The sequence below is a fragment of the Crotalus tigris genome, unplaced genomic scaffold (genome assembly GCF_016545835.1).
Source record: "Crotalus tigris isolate CLP2741 ecotype Arizona unplaced genomic scaffold, ASM1654583v1 scf7180000023830.6690815, whole genome shotgun sequence".
NCBI lineage: Eukaryota > Metazoa > Chordata > Lepidosauria > Squamata > Viperidae > Crotalus > Crotalus tigris.
Genome location: NW_024100214.1, coordinates 3,443,128 through 3,459,239, shown reverse-complemented (window position 1 = coordinate 3,459,239; position 16,112 = coordinate 3,443,128). Strand labels below are relative to the sequence as shown.

General features: G+C 42.4%; 1 protein-coding gene across 4 annotated transcripts in view; it reads left to right on the top strand.

Annotated features, from left to right (window-relative positions):
* The window catches only part of MYO1B (myosin IB), a 128,138-nt gene that overhangs the window by 37,670 nt on the left and 74,356 nt on the right, over positions 1–16,112 (top strand). For all 4 annotated transcript variants that reach the window (XM_039321971.1, XM_039321970.1, XM_039321967.1 and 1 more), the window contains exon 3: positions 6,508–6,623. In XM_039321971.1, the coding sequence (XP_039177905.1) occupies positions 6,508–6,623 (116 nt within the window). The remainder of the gene's footprint in view (positions 1–6,507; positions 6,624–16,112) is intronic.

Here is a 16,112-nt window from a genome sequence, read left to right as displayed (position 1 = left end):
ACAGAGAAAAAATATAAATTGAAGGTCTGACATTTCAGTGTTTTCTTTAGAATTTTAATTATATAATCACGTCACAGATATTTAGGGTGGAGATGCAAAACTTTACACATGGCGCTTTTGCAACTTTTACATTACACTCATATATATATTAAAATATATCAAAAACAGTATAGGCAAAGCTGATTAATCAACAATTAATTAACGTATCACCAGTTAATAGAGTTGCAAAACTAGATTGGGCAATCCAAGAGCGGTGCATCTTTGGTTATTTCTCCAACTCCTTCTTCTTGGGAAGCTTGTAGTAGGGCAACAGTCACAGCGGGCCCTGGAGGAAACAGATTATTTGCATCCATGGTGGCCAGATTCAGACCTGGGCATGGGACAGAAACTGTGTTGGTGACCTGTGGCAAGATTTAGTTAGAGGGAATGCAGCTAGCCTTATCCTACTGAGTTGTTCTGCAGCATTCAGCAGTGTTGATCACAATATCTTCCTGGACTGGGAATTAGAAGTAATGTTTCCCAGTGGTTATTCTCCTGCCTAAGTGAGTAAGTCCAAATGATGGTGGCAAGTGGGAAATGAGACCTTCAAGTGTTTTGTTATGGGATTCTCAATCCTTTCTCATATTCACTGTAATGTCCACATAAAGCCATTGGGAGAGGGCATCCATCAATTTGGGGTGAAGAATTATCAATATGCTGTCATACATCTACACCCAGGCCACAGGGGATGCACCTTGGATGATCTAACCTGATACTGGGAGGCAGTCAGGATTTGAATGAGGAGAATCACAGTTGACCCAAGCAAGATGAGAATGCCGTTAATTAGGGAACCTACTGATACGAGGACTAGACTATCTTTGATTTAAAATGAGAAACAAAGGAAGTAAGAAGGAATAAGGAAAATGTAAGAAAGAAAATAGAAAAAGAAATAGAAGAGAAAGAAAAGTTTCTTAAAAAATGGCTTCCAATCTTTTTGATGGCAGTTATAATTATATTAGAATGGAACGGAACAGAACAGAATAGAATTCTTTATTGACCAAGTGTGATCAGATACACAAGGAATTTGTCTCTGGTGTATAAGCTGATATTGTACCCTTTCTAAGGTTACATCATGGCTATAAGAAAAAAATAAATAAATATAATTTTACTGAGAAATTTTTTTAACAAGATAAAAACAATATAAAACCCAAAATGAAACAAAATAAGAAAGAATAGTGAACAAATAAGAAAGAAAATAGAAAAAAAGAAATAGAAAAGAAAAGATTCTTTAAAAGTGGCTTCCAATCTTTTTGATGGCAGTTATCATTATATTGTACTCTCTCTCTCTCTAAAGTTACATTATGGCCCTAAGAAAAGTTCTAAAATTGCTGCAATATCTGTCTATATTCATCCATTTCAAAGAGAATAGAAATATGCAAACTTTTAAGATGTTAAGATCAGTGCATCTGGAAAGAACTTGGAAAAAAATATCTTTACTTGCTTTTTAAATCCCAGTGACAGTATTAGTAAGCATCTGTTGTGAATGCTTCCTCACTTTGTATGTTTCATCTCAACTTTGAACAAGCAAACTTCCTATGATTGTAATCAAGTCAAACTTGTTTTCTCCTTTTCCTCCCAAGCTTTGTGGTACTTGCTTTGAAGATATCCAATTTGCCGGCCAGAAATCCTTTCAGCGTTAAATCTAGATTCATGAAAGGGCAGCACTAATTAGCATAAAGAATTGTAGAAACACGGAAATTATCTTATGCCAGCTAAACCATGCTAGTTCAGTCTTGTCCAGTTCCTAACTGATAGTAATTCTCCAGGGATTCTAACAACTCTGGAATTGAAGTTGGAATCTTTTCTATGTAAGGTAGGGATAGACAGCCCAGTTCTCTCCAGATATTTTGGAACAGGTCCAATTGGCTTAATTACCATGCCAGGAATTATGAGGGATACAGCTTAAAAATATTTATTCAGCATGGTACTGTATGATTCAGAGTGTTATTGAAGAATGACATTTGTGTCCCACTAAATTTGTATTTATTATTAAATTTACATGCTACCCATCTCTCTATTGAAGAGACTCTTGAATAACATCTGCAGTTGAGAAATCTAAGTTCATATTCATTTTTTTAAAAGATTTAATTACAAAAGGAATGGGTATCTATTAGCCCCAAAAATGCAACTTTGGCTTCCAGCTACTTGTTATCTTTAGCCTCCATCCTAGTGCTACCAATCCCTCTGACCCAAAGAAGAAGAAAGGAAGGCTTTACCTGGTGGATTGCTCTGGGCAGGTAGCAGTGGAGAAACCAGGAAAAGACAGGAAAATGTTTCAGTGGAGTGGGAATGATGCGTGTGGGGTATTTCCCCAATATACAAGAGCATGTGGGTAATTGAAATGGGGAAGATCTCAATGTTTTTGGTGTAGAGCAGTGGTTCTCAACCTGTGGGTCGGGACCCCATTTGGGGTCGAACGACCATTTCACGGGGGTCGCCAAACAACGCAGTCCGCCATTTTTCCCTCTTTTCCTTAGCTGTGCTACTCCCTTTTATTCTATTGGTTTTTGAAAGCCAATAGAATAAACTCTCTTGAATAGAGTCTAATTCTATTGGCTTTCAAAAGCCAATAGGAATTGTCCAGGTTGTCTCTGCCCTGCTGAGCCCGCCAAAAGTCCCATTCTGCAAACGGTGCTGCACCAGTTGAGTAGTCCTCGACTTACGACCAGTTGAGTAGTCCTCGACTTACAATCGGTTGGGGGTCGCGGCATTAAAAAGGTTGAGAACCACTGGTGTAGAGTAAAAACCCCGACTGCTCTTTAGAAGGCCAGATCCTGAAGTTGAAACTCAAGTACTTTGGCCACCTAATGAGAAGGAAGGACTCACTGGCCTTGGGCCTAATGCTGGGAAAGATTGAGGTCAATAGAAGAAGGGGATGACAGAGAATGAGGTGGCTGGATGGAGTCATTGAAGCAGTAGGCGTGAGCTTAAATGGACTCCAGAAGATGGTAGAGGACAGGAAAGCCTGGAGGAATGTTGTCCATGGGGTCGCGATAGGTTGGACACGACTTCGCAACTAACAACAAACAACAACAAAAATGTATACATGTAAATTCATAAAGTGTTATAATTTCAGGAGTGGGGCTCTAATTCCCATCTCTGTTTTCTCAGATTCTTGGATAAATTACAGGTAGTCCTCGACTTAACAACGGTTTGTTTAATGACTGTTCAAAGTTACAATGGCACTGAAAATAATGACTTATGGCCATTTTCACACTTACTACCATTGCAGCATCCCCATAGTCATGTGATCAAAATTGAGATGCTTGGCAACTGACTCGTGTTTATGATAGTTGCAATGTCCCGGGGTCATGTGATCACCTTTTGCAAACTTTTGACAAACAAAGTCAACGGGGAATCCATATTCAAAACTCATTTAACAACTGTCTCATTTAGCAATAGAAAGTCTGCACTCAATTGGGGTCGTAAGTTAAGAACTACCTATATTATCATATAGTCTCGCCATTTTCCCTTTTGGTGAAATAATTTCTGCCATTTCCATTTATGAATGGAAACAGTTGATGGGTTTCTAATAGTTCTCCATGTGTGTCCACTGACCCCCAAAGATTAAAAATCCTTCAATCATCACAGGATATGGAAAAGCATTCTAGTTTAATTCAGTATTGGCTTTGCATTTTTAAAAAAGATAGGCGCTTGTTATTAGTGTGTGTTTTAAAAACAGTTACAGTGAAATAACAATTTTCCATATGTAGGTAAAGTGAGAGAACAATTGAATTGTTTGTTTTTAAGTTTTAACTGTTGGTTATGAAGAAAATTTAGATAGTTGTCCAAACACATAACCAATCCTGTAGTAAAACAGGAAACTGAATCCAAATTGCTGCTGTTTTTCCTGTGCTTTAATCATGAGACCCATCCTTGGGGGCTGAAGTTCTAAAATAGTAGCAATAGAAGAACAAGGATATTCTAATTCCTTAGATGTCGTGGCATTTTTCTTCCCACTACCCCAGGAGTTTTGTTTTCATCAATGGAATGCAATTACACTCATTCCATACTCAAGAAATTAAGTCATTTATATCTCTATTTGTTTATATTAGAATCCTGGTGGGAAGGAGGAAGTTGTGTGGGAAAATTCTTTTTCCCTGCCCCCCCCTTCCCCTATTGCAAAGTATAAAATTTGTGGAGTGAAAATGTAGGGCAGTTTCTTCCAACCTGGTGTTGTGGCTGCAAATTCAGAACACCCAACTGGCATCTGAAGTTTGCCAGGTTGGGGAATGCAGGGGTAATGGCATTGCCATTGAAAACAGAGTCCTGAGCAGGGCCTGTCCCAAAGCAGTAACTTCTTGACATATTTTGGCTTAAATATGGCCATACATCTGTACCTCTTTCTAAGCGTACTGTAGTTCTTTGACCTTTGAATATACTGGCTATTTCAGAATGTGTTGTATTGGGGCTATACCCCGATGAACAGCTGGTTTTTTTATTTTCAAAATATCAGAGAAGCTTAATTTTTAAAAAGAGGTTATTTTTAAAATCCTCATTAGACATGATCTTTCAACTTAACATTTTTTTTAAGTTTTCCCCTTCTGTTTTCCAAAGATAAAATTTTCTCCATAGAATTTTTCAGCTATGAGACTTATTCTCTAGCTGCTTCAGCATTTTTTTGTTTCTTGAAACTTTTCCTTATTACATGGTAATAAATAACAGTTCAACTATTTTCACCTCTAGCTGTTTATTTGGTTTTTTTGCTTTTGCTTTTTAATAATAAGAAATGAAATTACTGCTAACTTTTGCATGCAATGCAATAAGAAAAAAGCCGTTGCCAAGTCATTTAGCTTTGCTAATTGTGCGATATACTTTTGGAATAGGAGCTTATATCCTACTAGTTTGCCAAGCTTATCAACCCCCCCTCCTTCTCCTGTGTGTTACTCAGTTCTCATAATTTCAAGTTGGTATTTGTTGTTCAATAGATCTGACGGCATCAGGCTGGACAATTTTTATAAGATAACAGTGTAGTGATTTAACAGTAACAGTAGTGCAATTTACATGCAGAATCCTTAAAAAAAAGTGTTGCTGTTTTAATGAGGTGGTGTTCTTAACGTTTCTGAGCATTCTGAAATACTTTTCCTGGGTATTAAGAAACCTTTTCCTTTTCAAAGCGTGATGATAACCTGCCTGCCTCAGTTTTTGTAATTTGCTCCAATCTATAGACTCTGCGTAGCAGCATGTAACAGAGTGATAAAAATAAGAACATTTTAAGAAAGAAACAAAAACAATGAATATATTAAATGGGGGGGAGATCCCCAACATGTAGATGTTGAAAGGACAGCAGAGCACTATTTGTAGAGCAGCTGGATAGGACTTTGGGATAAAAGAAGTCGATTTACCATATAGGTAAATACACTCTTCATCTAGCTGCTCAGATGAGACCTGTCCAGGATGGTTGAACCTCTGGCATAGCTCTTATCTTCCTCAAAGCACACAAGGTCCACAATCATATCAAGGTGCCTCCTTGTGGGATGATGATGATGAAGGTTCAGACTTGGATTTGGCATTTTTATCCACCTATGGAGTCCTTCCCAAGGACCTGGAATTAGCAGTTCCCAAGATCCTAGGGTAGGCAAATCTCGTTTGATGGTGTTAAAGTTATCATTGCAGGAGGTAAGCTATTTCAGGTAAAGCTGGCTTTTGCAATTGACTGATAGTGGTTTGCTTTCAAGTGGTGCTCCAGATGTTTTGGGATTGCCGAAAGGTGGCTATTACTATTGGTACTAACTCAAGATAGTACTCCTCCTGTAAAATGTGTTGGGCTGAGAGAAAACAAATGGCTCAAGGATATCCAGCCACCTTTCATCCCTAAAGAGAATGTAGCATTGATAGTCTCTTGATTTCTAGTCCTACACCCTAACTCAGCGGAAGGCAACCTTGACTCTTTTATGACTTGTGGACTTCAACTCCCAGATTTCCTGAGTCAGCATGGCTGGTTGAGGAATTCTGGGAATTGAAGTCCACAAGTCATAAAAGAGTCACGGTTGCCTACCCCTGCCCTAACTATTACACAAAATTAGCTGACAGTTTAATTTAATCTGAATTTAATCTATAGATCAGTGGTTCTCAACCTTTCTAATGCCGTGACCCCATAATACAGTTCCCCATGTTGTGGTGACCCCCAAGTGGGTGTGGCCACCAATAAGAGGGAGTAGGACAGCTAGGGAAAAGGGAAGAAAATGGTGGACAGCATGGTTTGCCGACCCCCATGAAATGGTCATTCGACCCCAAATGGGGTCCCGACCCACAGGTTGAGAACCACTGCTATAGATGTTAACTGAGTGGTTAAAACATCCAACATTGTGAGAGTTATTTAACTCTTGAATTAAACATATTGAAACATTTGCCTGTGACAATGAAAATAACTAGTACCACTATACTATAAGCGGAGCTATTGCTAATATATTTTGTAGGAATATTTGCAATGTCACCTATTAAAACTACTTTCTTACTTTGTTACAGACTTATATCGGGAGTGTGGTAATATCAATAAATCCATACAGATTGCTCCCAATTTATTCAGCAGACAAAGTAGAAGAATACAGAAACAGAAACTTCTATGAACTCAGGCCTCACATGTAAGTATAAGGTTGAAGCTCTCCATCCATCCTCTTCTTTAAACAACATAGGTTATAGATAGAAACAGCTGTTTCCTGAAAGAAGGAGAATCTGTTTGATCTATTGTGCCTTTGATTAGCACTTAGAATATGGTGTATTTGCAGCTTCTTTCCCCCCCAAGGGAGGAAATCTGGATACTTAGTCAATTAAAGTTTTAGAATGTGTTTTTATAGTTGAAGAAAGTTATTTTTTAGTAATATCTCCCCAGATAAAAAGAGCAATACTGGGCATATTTTACATGCCTTTGTGGTTGTAATTCATTTCCTTTATATTTTTTTCATTACTAATTTTATGCTTTTTTATTCTATGTAGTAACCCTTGAACAAAACAATACATTTATAGTAGTCATTCCTACCCAGCAAGTAGCATGGAGTAGAACTGGGCAGCTAAACAGGTGTTATAGGTAGACACAAATATGTAGCTTTAGATCATTTTCCTCAATAAATGAATAAACAAGTATAATGTTTTTCTTGTTCTCTTTATCTAGATTTAGGACTTGTGTGGAGAACAGGTCATGTCTTATATTTACATAGAAATATTGAAAAGGCTTCACAAACTTCTAAGCTTCATTGTAAATATACAGTTAGTTAACTTTACGTATAGCCAGTTTTCCAATGAGCTGTGAGAAGTAAAAATCTTCTGCTTTGAGAACAATTACTTGCAAACTGTACCATCTAGATGTGGACCAGACAGGCTTGGATCTCCATTTATGTAGCGGGGAAATTATTGTTGTTCACTTCCTCTTCAGCTGCAGCTGTCTGCATAATATATCCTAGCATTTTTCGAGGAGCAGATAAAAAAATATACCAGGAAGTGGTGGGGGTATAGTAGGAAAGCTCTATTCTGTAAATGCGACAGAAAGGAAATCCATAAGCCAACATATGAAAATCAAATCCACTATCTTTATTTTTGTGAAAGACAAGTATAGAATAACACCCAGTAGTATAAAAAAGAGTATACATACATAGGCATATCAGCCAGCCAGCTGTACACTTTGTATATGGAGTAGAAAAATTTAATTACATTTAAAGTAACAAAATCGTGAATTTCTAAACATATTACCTGTAATTGTAAGTTAAATTGTTCAGTGTGACTAGGAAATTGGCTTAAAATGTGGGGTGATCAACGCTAACTCCATACCAACATAAATTGGCAATGTAATAAAATGAGTTCAGCAATTTAGTGGTCTCTATTATTATTTTGCCCATTTACGCAAACCTTAGCTTAAATGCATTATCTTTGAATTTCTCTTTTAGGACTGCAGCTGACATATCTGGATGAATAGTGATTCTGATTTAATTTTATATAAATAATATTTTCTACTGTGTACAACATTAACTAGGGGAGGTTTGTTTCTACAAGTAATTCTTCTTTAGAAAGAATGTGGTTCCTTTGCTCCTTTGCTCTCTCCATATTTGGGGCAGCCTCTGCTCCTTCTTTTTTAGCAGCTGTCCATCTCATTGCGAATTTCAGGGAGAAGCCTTTTATGGACACATTTGACAGATGGAGAGGTAGGAATCATAATAATGGGAAAAGTCTTTTGGATAAGCTGCCTTTCTCTTAAACTACTTAGTATTTAAGCCTTTGTTTTTTTTTTCATTCATTTGGTTTGCATCCTACCTTTTTTTTCTTAAATGGCTATTCAAGTTGGCTAACAGTGGGTAAAACAGAGAAGACAAAAGGTTTAAAAGGCTCAGTATAAATTAACACTACCATATGTTTTATTAAAAGTGTGGCAGAAGAGAGGAGAGGGTCCAAGAAGACTCTAGAGGAAGGGGAATGTACAAGCTGGGAGTGGTCTTTGCATGCTAGAGAACTTAACCTTTTATGCAAAGCACCTCTCTAAATTCAGGATGAGTATAACGTAAGAAAAAAATATTTATTCAAAATAACTGTCTATGGAGATTCTCAGTCATCCAGGTCATGATTGTCCCAAAGGTGCTTTTTTGAAAAGGCAACTGGGCTTTGTTTTTCCTTGAAGACACTTCGCTTCTCATCTAGGAAGCTTCTTCAGTTCAGTTATTCAAAATAACTGTCATACAATAGTACCAGTGTTTTGTGTTTGATAATGAGAGGCAATAGATGTGAGTCAAGAAATTTATGTTCCTAAATCCTGTTAGAATTCATGAATATAAGCTCCCAGTTATAATTTTCATTTCAATGGGGTTTAAGGCAGTCTCATAAAGCCAAAAGCTAATAGTAATCTTCCTCAACATGGTGTCTACCAGACACGCTAGACTACAGCTTCTACCTGTCCTCAGCCATAGGTGATAAGATAGAAGGTGTAGAATATATTGATTTGGAGAATGCAGGGCTTGCATTTTTGTACTGACTTCTGCCATGAACAGCATGGAAAAAGAGAACATTAACCATTCAACAGGATGGTAAAAATAACTACATTTTAATAAGTAGGCTGAAAGACAAGGGGAAGAAATGAGGAATAATTTCTCTTCCTCCATGACCAGTGCAAAATCAAGAAGCTAATACAGAAAAAGAGAGCCTGCCTAAAAATAAACTCTTTCCTTAAAAGCAATTACTTTATGGTTCTTAGACAAATGTTAAATTGAGGGCTGACTTAGATATGGAATTCTGAAATAGGAATCCCAAAGATGCTTTTTCACGAGGCAACTGGACTTTCTTGTTTTTCTTCGAAGATGTTTCGCTTCTCATCCAACAAGCTCTGAAGAAGCTTCTTGGATGAGAAGCAAAATGTCTTCAAAGAAAAACAAGAAAGTCCAGTTTCCTCATGAAAAAGCATCTTTGGGATAACTATGACCTAGATGACTGAGAATCTCCATAGACATCTGAAATTGGAATGGACCACAAGGATCATTAATCCAATCCCCTGCAGTATTGGAAGCAAACCCTGCTTTAGGACTGGCACTCCAGCTTTTCTTAAAAACCTTTTGAGATGAGAACCAACAACCTTCCTAGGTTGATTCTTCCACTGTTATATAGATCTTCCTGTCATGAAGCTTTTTTTTGTACCAATGAAGGAGAATATTTGTAGCTCAGGGTTATTGCTTGTTTTCTTGCAGACGTTTCATTACCCTAACTAGATAACATCATCAGTGCTAGTCTGATGATGTTACCTAGTTAGGGTAATGAAACATCTGCAAGGAAACAAGCAAGCAAGCAAAACAAGGAAGCAAGCTCAGAGAGCACCAAGGACCCCTCAGCTTTTCTTTGTGTTTAAATCAGATCTAGATAACTGCAATGTATACTGATAGTCCTCATTCCTGTGGCAGTGGAATATGGTTCCCCATGGCAGCCTCTCATATACCTGAACACTGATATATTGTCTCCACTCAACCTTCTTTTCTTTAGATTGAAACTCCAAGGTTCCTGGAACCTATACTCCCAGTACATGTCCTCCAGTCCCTGTGTAATCTTTGTAGGCGGTCTGAATGCTCTCTGTATCAATATTCTTCAGGAAATGTGGTGCCCAGAATTATACATAACACTCAAGATGCGGTCTTGCCAATACCACATCTCTTTGTTCCGGGGTTTATTCTAATGCAGTCCAGAAGAGCATTAGCCCTTCTGGCAGCTGTCTCACCCTACTGATTCCAGTTAGCATGTTGTCAATAAGTGTATCAACATTCTTCTCCACTATAGCACTTCCAAGCCATGAATCCTTCATCTTGTATGTGGGCCTTGTATTCTTCCTCCCTAACTTTACTTTGTACAGTGAGTACAATGCTAGAATTGTATGCCTCTTTGTTTGCTTTCTCTGTGTAAGCTGTTTTGTATCGTGGATGTCTGCATTCCAACTAACATTGTGTGAGTAAGCTTTTTTCTTCTGTCCCGCACCCTTCAATCCTCAGAAGCACATTTGGGAATTATAGCTGGACATTGACGTTAGAATGTAGTTAATTTAAATAGCAAATTTGTTCAGAGCAAAACTACTACCGGTAAGTCCAAGGTATAATTTGAATAGAATAAGAATTTGAATCCATTTGATGGAGCAGGGGAATATTAAGCCGCTTGATTTTTTTTTTTTTTAAAAAAAGGAGAACTTTAAATCAAAAGAAATCAGAAAGGCTTTACTTGAAAATAACATTTTTATATTTAGACTTGTCCTGTGCTCTTTCTATGTATAACAGCTGAGAAAGGTTTTTTCTTACATTCTGAGGAAATCCATGTGGTTGTTATTACAAATGTGGGGCTGGCTTTGCACTGCAAAAAAAATGAGGGAAAAAGGGCTGTTTTCCACCTTTCCCCCCTTTTTCACAGCACAAAGTAAGCCCCATACAGCCCAGAAGCACAGCAAAAAGGAGCTAAAAGGAGTTTGAGACTAACTTGCTTTGTCCTTTTTGTTTTCCTTTTCACTGCACAAAGCCAGCCCCATATGGCCCGGCAGCCAAGCCAGGCATGTCTCATCAGCAGAAGGAGCAAGGAGATGGCAGTGAAGGTCAGCTGAGGTAGTAGAGCACAGGGCAACAGGAGGCCAAAAGAACATAGATAGGAGGTGTTGCGTCCTTGGCGGGAAAACAGACACGAGAAGCAGCTGGAGTTCTCAGTTTCTTTTATTCAGCGTTCAGCTTACAGGAAGATGGCTTCAGCCTCGCCCAAACGCCTCGCAGCCTCTTATATAGGCAACTCCCGGGTAAATGGGTTACTTTTCCCGCGCCAGCACCCGCGCATGCGCACGGCGCTGGCGACAGCCTGTCTGGTCCCGGGCAGCTTTGCACCTGCCCGGGACTGCCTGCAAACGCCCGAGCCGTTTGCAAAGGCTCGGGACATAACACCCCTTTCCCCCGGGCTAAAACTACTACCAACATACAACATTTATTTTATATGACATTTTGCTCCCCAGTGCTCCCACTGTTTACTGGCCTTTTGCCTTGCCAGCAATGTTATGTAGTCTTCTAGGTACTTGGGAGATTTCTTTGCTCTCTGTGACCTTCTTAGCTCTGGTTACTGGCATAAGTCCCCTGACTGGAGGGAGGCGTGAGCCTGTTCTCTCTATTGTGTCCTGGTGTCTTCCAAGGACTGTGCCCCGATGCCTGGCCTGCTTGCTTGCCCACCGGGCTCGTCAGGCCAGGGCTTCTGTTACTTTGTGACCTGGTTGACCTACCTAGCTGTAGACCCTCAGGCCCCTTGAAGTGATAGCCGCTGCTGGGCGTCTCTGTAGAACCTTGGGACGAGCCGTTTGTGGCTCCCTCAGTGGAGGTGGGCAGTAGCTCTTGCCCTTCCCTTTGCTCCAAAGGGTCCCCCTCCCCCCCTGGAAAAGACCCAGGAGTCTCAGCAGAAAAGTCTCGCCTAGAGCGAAGTTGGTCGATGTGCCGACGCAGGACACGACCGTTGTCCAGGGCAACCTCGTAGGAGAGAGGACCTGTGATCCTGGACACAGAAGCGGGGACCCATGTATGACCAGGCCCGTAATTGCGAGCCCAAACCGGGGCACCCACAAGTAGTTGTCTAGGTGCCCTAGGATGTGAGGTAGATGAAGGCAGTCTGTCCGGATGCAACCGGTCAAGTCTAGTAGTAAGTTGGCGCCCCCAACGAAGTTCAGCTGGACTTCTCCCTGTAGAAGTGGACGGTGTGGTGCGATAAGAAAGGAGAAAGTCAGCCAACCTGTGATGCCAGTCCCCGTAGGTGAGTCTCTTCAAGGCGTCCTTTGCGATGCGCACCATGCGTTCAGCCATACCGTTGGTGGACGGGTGAAAAGGCGCAGACGTGGCATGACGAATCAGGTTTGCCTGTAAGAAAGCTTGGAATTCGGAGGAGGTGAATTGAGGGCCGTTGTCGGACACAATGACATCTGGCAGCCCGTGTGCAGCAAAAATCCCCCTCAGTACCTGAATAGTCTTTGCAGTGGTGGTGGATGAGACAGGCACAACCTCAAGCCATTTTGAATGGCTGTCAACAAGGACCAAGAAGAACTGGCCCTGAAAGGGCCCAGCGTAGTCAATGTGCACCCTAGACCATGGGGACTGTGTTTCCTCCCATCTATGCACAGGAGCTTGGGGCATCTCTGGGCGAGATCGTTGGCACAGGTGGCATGCGTGTACCTTAGCTCAATATCTTTATCTAAACCAGGCCACCACAAGTGGCTTCGTGCAAGAGCCTTCATACGAACAATGCCAGGATGACCCTCGTGGAGGGATTCTAAGACCCTAGTCCTCATTGAGGTGGGAATGACAACTCTGTTTCCCCAAAGCAGACAACCCTGAGAAAGGGACAGTTCGTTCCTTTTGGACCAGAAACTCTGAAACTCAGGACTAGGGCAGTGCTCAGGCCACCCGGACAGGACCCAGGAGCGGACACGTGAAAGTGTGTGATCTGTACCTGTTTCAGCGGTAACATCCCTGGCACTAAGAGGGAGCTCGGGCAAGGCTTGGATTGATAGAATGTTGACAGCTGGCGCGGGGTCAGCTTCTACTACTGGCAGAGGCAACCTACTGAGGCCATCAGCATGGCCCATTTCTTTCCCAGGCTTGTGGAGTAATGAAAAATCATATGCAGACAAAAAAATAGACCACCTAAGCATTCTAGGGGAAATGATGTGGGGAGTCTGCTTACGTGTGGTAAACAGTCCCAGCAGAGGCTTATGGTCAGTGAAGACCGTGAAATGCCTGCCATATAGAAAATCGTGGAATTTTTTAATTCCAGCAACAACAGCCAGAGCCTCCCTGTCTATCTGAGCGTAGTTGCGCTCGGCAGAAGACAGTGTTCTGGAGTAGTATGCAATAGGAACCTGAGTTCCATCAGACCTGAGGTGACTCAGGACAGCTCCAACCCCGTAGGGGGATGCATCACAAGCGATGCACACAGGAAGAGACTCGTTGAAATGTGCAAGAACACTGTTAGAAGTGAGCAAGGCCTTGACTTCTTTAAAGCAAGCCTCATGTGCTTGTGACCACAGCCACACAGCTTGTTTGTCTAGTAGCCTGTGAAGAGGCTCAGCTACACTAGCTTTATGTGGAAGAAAAGAATTGTAGAAATTCAGGAGGCCTAGGAAGGCCTGAAGTTCGGCCTTAGACTTTGGCCTGGGTGCTTCTAAAATAGCAGTTAGTTTGGATTCAGCAGGATGAATCCCAGCAGCATCAATTTTGAATCCCAGAAATTCAGTAGAAGGCACCCCGATCTTGCATTTGTCTTTTCTGAGCTTGAGGCCTGATTCCCTGAATCTTAACAGGACAGCCCTAAGTCTTTCAGCTAGAATGTGTGTGGAGTCTCCTGCAATCAAGACATCGTCAAAGTAGGGGCAGACCCCTGGTATACCTCGTAGTGTGTTTTCCATTACGCTTTGGAAAATCCCAGGAGCGACATTTTACTCCAAACTGTAGCCTTTTTACTTTAAAGGCTCCCCTGTGGGTCACAATGGTCTGAGCTATGGCAGCATCATCATCAACAGGCAGCTGTTGATATGCTTGAGCTAGGTCAAGCTTTGCAAAAACACGCCCCCCCTTGAGAGAGGCCAGGATGTGACTGACCACAGGAACAGGATAGGCATGTTGCTGCAATGCCTTATTGAGTGTGCATTTGTAATCAGCACAAATGCGAATGTCCCCATTTGCCTTTAGAGGCGTGACAATGGGGGTCTCCCACGGGCTGGAATCAACAGGTTCTAGGATTCCCTGTTGGATTAGTTTGTCTAGTTCAGTGTCAATCTTACTTTTTAAAGCAAAAGGGACCCTTCTTGCTTTAATCCTAATGGGAGTGACAGTGGGGTCTAGCTTTAAGGACACAGGTGGTCCTTTGAATGTGCCCAGCTGGGGGCTGAAAACATCTGCAAATTCTTTGCAGACTTCCTGTAGGTCGAGTGTTTGTAAGCTGTTGAGTCCTGTGACGTGTATCCCCAGGGCCTCAAACCAATCGAGTCCTATGAGACTCGTTCGTTCACCCCCTACTACTAATAAGTCTAGTGGACCTTCAAAGCTCTTGTATTGCACGTTAAGGGTGGCCTCCCCCTTAACACACACTCTTGAGTTCTGAAAATCTGTTAATACAATATCAGAAGGCCTTAACTTGGCCTTAGACCCACTACTGGAACAAATCTTCCTAAATGTATGCAATGAAATGATGGACAGGGCAGACCCTGTGTCTAGTTCCATAGATAATGGAACCCCTTGTAGCTTCACGTTGAGTGACAGCTTTTTCTTCATGGGCTTGTGTGTGCCTGTTCTACAGATGCTTCTTCGCGAAGCGCAAAACCCTACCCTATTCTGGCTGGGGAATCTGGTACCTTTCAGGCGTTCTTCTTGGGGTTGTGCCTTTCGTCGGCTCAGACACACAGCTGCAATATGCCCTTGTTTGCCGCATGCCCGGCAGGTAGCGGAGCGGAACTTGCAGTCGGTTCTCCTGTGGCGACCTCCACAGCCGATGCACTTGAGCAGAGCCGAAGAGCTTCCCTTCTGGTTCTCTTCCTTCGCGGGGTGTAGACGGTCGACTTCCTCGTCCGGATCCTCCTCGGAGTTTCGTCGGACGTCTTCCTGGTGCACGGACGCACCCTCTGCACTGTTTCTGATCGGCCGCATGTTTTTGATGGCGCCGCCTGCTGCTTCTTCTGCGGTGACTTCCCTTAAGGCGTCTTGGAAGGATAATTCTTCCTTGGCAAAAAGTCTCTGTTGTAGCTCTCGATGCCTTAGCCCGCACACGAATCGGTCCCTCAGTCGTTCCTCGAGGTCCTTGAACTCGCAGGGCTTGGCGGCCTTCCGTAGCGCGGCGATGTATTCCTTGGCTGTTTCACCGGACCGTTGATCCCTCTGCTCGAAGGTGTGGCGCCATGAGATAACGGACACCTTGGGGTGGAAGTGCTCTTTCAGCAGCTTCTTCAGGTCTGCGTAGCTTACAGACTCTACTGGAACAGGTGCTACAAGATTTTCTGCGATTTCGAAGGCGTCTTGGCCGCAAACGCAAAGCAGGGTGGCCGCCTTCAAGCTATCTTCCCTCACTTGATTTGCCTTGAAGTAGTTCTCCATTCTGGATACGTAGGACTCCCACCGCTCTGGATGTGAGACGTCGAATTCCGGAAGCCTTCCGATTTTCGCCATCTTCGGATCTTCAGGAGACGGGTCTATCAGCCAGCCTACCCCCGAATGCGCACCGGATTGGCGGGCAGCTGCCGAGTCGACGCCGTTCCTCTTCCGCCGCTCAGGACTCCTTGGGTAAGCTTACACTTTTTCCTTTCCAGGTAGTGCAAGGCATCCCATCCTCGTCGCCAGTGTTGAGTCCGTGGCGGGAAAACAGACACGAGAAGCAGCTGGAGTTCTCAGTTTCTTTTATTCAGCGTTCAGCTTACAGGAAGATGGCTTCAGCCTCGCCCAAACGCCTCGCAGCCTCTTATATAGGCAACTCCCGGGTAAATGGGTTACTTTTCCCGCGCCAGCACCCGCGCATGCGCACGGCGCTGGCGACAGCCTGTCTGGTCCCGGGCAGCTTTGCACCTGCCCGGGACTGCCTGCAAACGCCCGAGCCGTTTGCAAAGGCTCGGGACATAA